Here is a 2,954-nt window from a genome sequence, read left to right as displayed (position 1 = left end):
CTAGAATTGTACTCTTTTGGGGGTTATCAGTTTGAATTCTCTTCCCCAGTGATCAGTGGAGGCTACAGCATTGAATGCCTTTGAGGCTTTGTACAGATTGTTGTTTAAATAAGGAGTGATCAGTTACCTGGGAGGCAGGCTTGCAGTGTTCTGTCCACCATTAAATCGTTGTTGACCTTATGGAATACAGAAATATGTTTGATGGGTGGAATGACCTACTGATGTACATAATAGCATAAGAACGTAAGACCTTGGAACACGAGTAGGCCCTCTGGCCCTTCCAGCCTGCTCCGTCACTCAATAAGGTCATGGTTGATCTTTTTGAGCCCTCAGCTCCACCTACCTGCCCTCTCACTGTAACCCTTAATTCCTTCATTGTTCAAAAAAATCTATTTTAACTTTAAAAACCTTTACTGAAGTAGCATCAATGACTTCAGTATGCAAAGAATTCCATAGATTCACAACTCTCTGGGTGAAGAAGTTAATTCTCAATTCTGCTCCCCCTAAGTTTGAGTCTGTGTCCTCTTGTTGCAATTTCACCTGTCAGTGGAAATATCTTCTCTACGTTTATCTGATCTATTCCCTTCATAACATTACGTGTTTCTATAAGATCCCCACTCATTCTTTCACATTTCAATGAACATAATCCCATTCTACTCAGTCTCTCCTCATACGTCAATCCCCTCAACTCCAGAATCAATCGTGTGAAGCTCCTCTGCATCCTCTCTCATTCCAGTACATCCTTTCTCACGTAAGAGACCAAACATGTACTCAATACTCCAGGTGTGGCCTCACGAGTACCCTATACAGCTGCAACATAGCGTTCCTGCTTTTCAACTCAATCATTTTTGCAATGAAAGACAACATTCTTTTTGCGTTCCTAATTACGTGTTATACCTGCCTTTGATTATTCATGCACAGGGACACCCAGATCCTTCTGCATCACAGCACGCTGCAACGTTTTACTATTCAAGTAATAGTCCTTTATATTGTTAGTCTTACCTAAATGGATGACCTCGTATTTAGTAACACTGCATTCTTTCTGCCAGACCTTTACCTACTCACTTGAAATATCTAAGTTCCTCTGCAAAGTTTCACAGTCCACCACTTTGCTGTGCCACTCATCTTACTGTTATCTGAGAAATTTGAGACATTACACGTGGTTGTCAATTCCAAATCATCTCTGTAAATTGTGAATAATTGTGGGTCCCAACACTGTTCCAATTTTTTATGTTGAGGTGTGTAGTATCATTAATATTGTTGAAACAGAAACTGACATATTTGTTGCTTCTGATGGAAGTAACTTCACCTTCTCTCCCTGACAGTTACAATGATCAATTAACCACAATGAAAGTGTTTCCCACCGTTCAATAACTGAGTGGTGGACAGACTGGTGTCTGAGTTGGATGACAACCTGTAGTTGCTCATGATAGTGACGCTGCAGGGATTATCCCTGAGACCGAGGTGTACACAATTATTTCAGCACAGTCTATTCACAGTAGCTTGACATCTTTGACAGACCTGAGCTCAGACATAGGTAGATCGTGACCACCTGATTTTGTTTCTGTATTTTAAATTAATCCAAGTAAAAAAGACTTCTTTCCCTTAAATGAGAATTATGTAAGTTAGAGTGATACACACTTTTCTTTTTATCAAGTAAATAGGCAGAATCATTATAATTAAATTTCAAAAGTATTTATTCTTCCAATATACATTCAAAAATAAACCACAAGAACATCATAACAGCACTTTATCGGTTTCCAAGTTGAAAACTATTAATTGGACAGCAATATCTCTTTATCTCACGTTCACAGAAATTCATTGCTGCATTTGAACAATTATTACATCTTCAGCTGTTCATTGTAACAGAGTCTTAACCGCTCATCTGTTCTTCAGCTTTCTTGATCCCCACATCCTTCCCACTCTCCTGTTTCTCTGCCTCTAGGTCAGGATTGAGCCGGGGAGTGGTTATCGTATCCGAGGTGATGTTGATGGGTACAGTCCGTTCATTCACAGCTGGCAGTGCCAGGCGCGGGGCTTGAACCTTCAACCGACCGTCCTGTGACAAACAGCATCGAAGAGCTTCAGCATCGACATCCTCTGGCAGCTGGAATTCTCTCCTGAACTCTTCATATTTGTAGCTGTAACAGCCGCTGCCATCATCACATTTCTTCTCGTGTTTTCCTGTCACCAGCACTTTTCTTCCAATTACTTTCACCCTCAGGTCTTCTGGGGGGAAGTGCTGGACATTCAGGGACACAGAAAAGCCATCTCCATCCTTGTCCTCGGATTGTCTTTTACCTTCTCCATTAGCATCAGATTTGTTGTCTCCAGTTCCTGGTATTTCCCCAAAACATTCTGCTGTCAGATCCTCAAGAACTCGATGGATGAACTTCATGCCCTTTCTCGCTTCTTCCACCTGTTCCCACATGTTACATTCAAGTGGTTCCCAGAGCCTGTGTGCAACAGGCGCCAGTGTGTATACAGGCTGCTGGCACAGACGTGAAGGGTGGAAAGCCCGATAGCTCAGCATTGTCTCTGCCTCTTCTCTCACTTCCCTCAAACTGACTGATGTGAACTCCCAGTCTTCAGTCTCTGATCTGCTGCAGCACTCTGAGCTCACACCTTATATATTCTACTGTCAGAAATCCAGACATTTCCAGAATGTCCTCAAGTTTGCTGGGTTTATCACACTTGAGCTGAAAATACATGACGTCACATCTCAGCCTGACTTGAAACAAGAATGACTCGACTCAGTGACACCCGCTGGAGGACATCCACAGGCTTCTGGAATGTGCTCAGTCAGTGACATCATAGATGGGCGGGACAATGTTAATGATTGACAGCTGAGCAGAAGGCTGAGTCTGTGTGGGAAAGTGAGGTTTGTTCAAACACAGAGGGGAATAATTTATTGAAATAACAAGCAGGAATGACGAGGCAGTGTTTGGTTTTTC

At 42.2% G+C, this 2,954-nt stretch overlaps 1 protein-coding gene across 3 annotated transcripts in view; it reads right to left on the bottom strand.

Annotated features, from left to right (window-relative positions):
• Positions 1–2,755, bottom strand: part of LOC122539669 (heat shock protein 30C-like) — a 4,452-nt gene extending 1,697 nt beyond the window's left edge. The window contains exon 1 of one of the 3 annotated variants that reach the window (XM_043674664.1): positions 2,320–2,755. In XM_043674664.1, the coding sequence (XP_043530599.1) occupies positions 2,320–2,533 (214 nt within the window). In that variant the 5' untranslated portion in view covers positions 2,534–2,755. The remainder of the gene's footprint in view (positions 1–2,319) is intronic. The other 2 variants (XM_043674662.1, XM_043674663.1) reach the window with 2 other exon arrangements.
• Positions 2,756–2,954: the final 199 nt, after the last annotated feature.

The sequence above is a fragment of the Chiloscyllium plagiosum genome, chromosome 33 (genome assembly GCF_004010195.1).
Source record: "Chiloscyllium plagiosum isolate BGI_BamShark_2017 chromosome 33, ASM401019v2, whole genome shotgun sequence".
Lineage (NCBI taxonomy): Eukaryota > Metazoa > Chordata > Chondrichthyes > Orectolobiformes > Hemiscylliidae > Chiloscyllium > Chiloscyllium plagiosum.
This window is presented reverse-complemented; position numbering and strand designations above follow the sequence as displayed.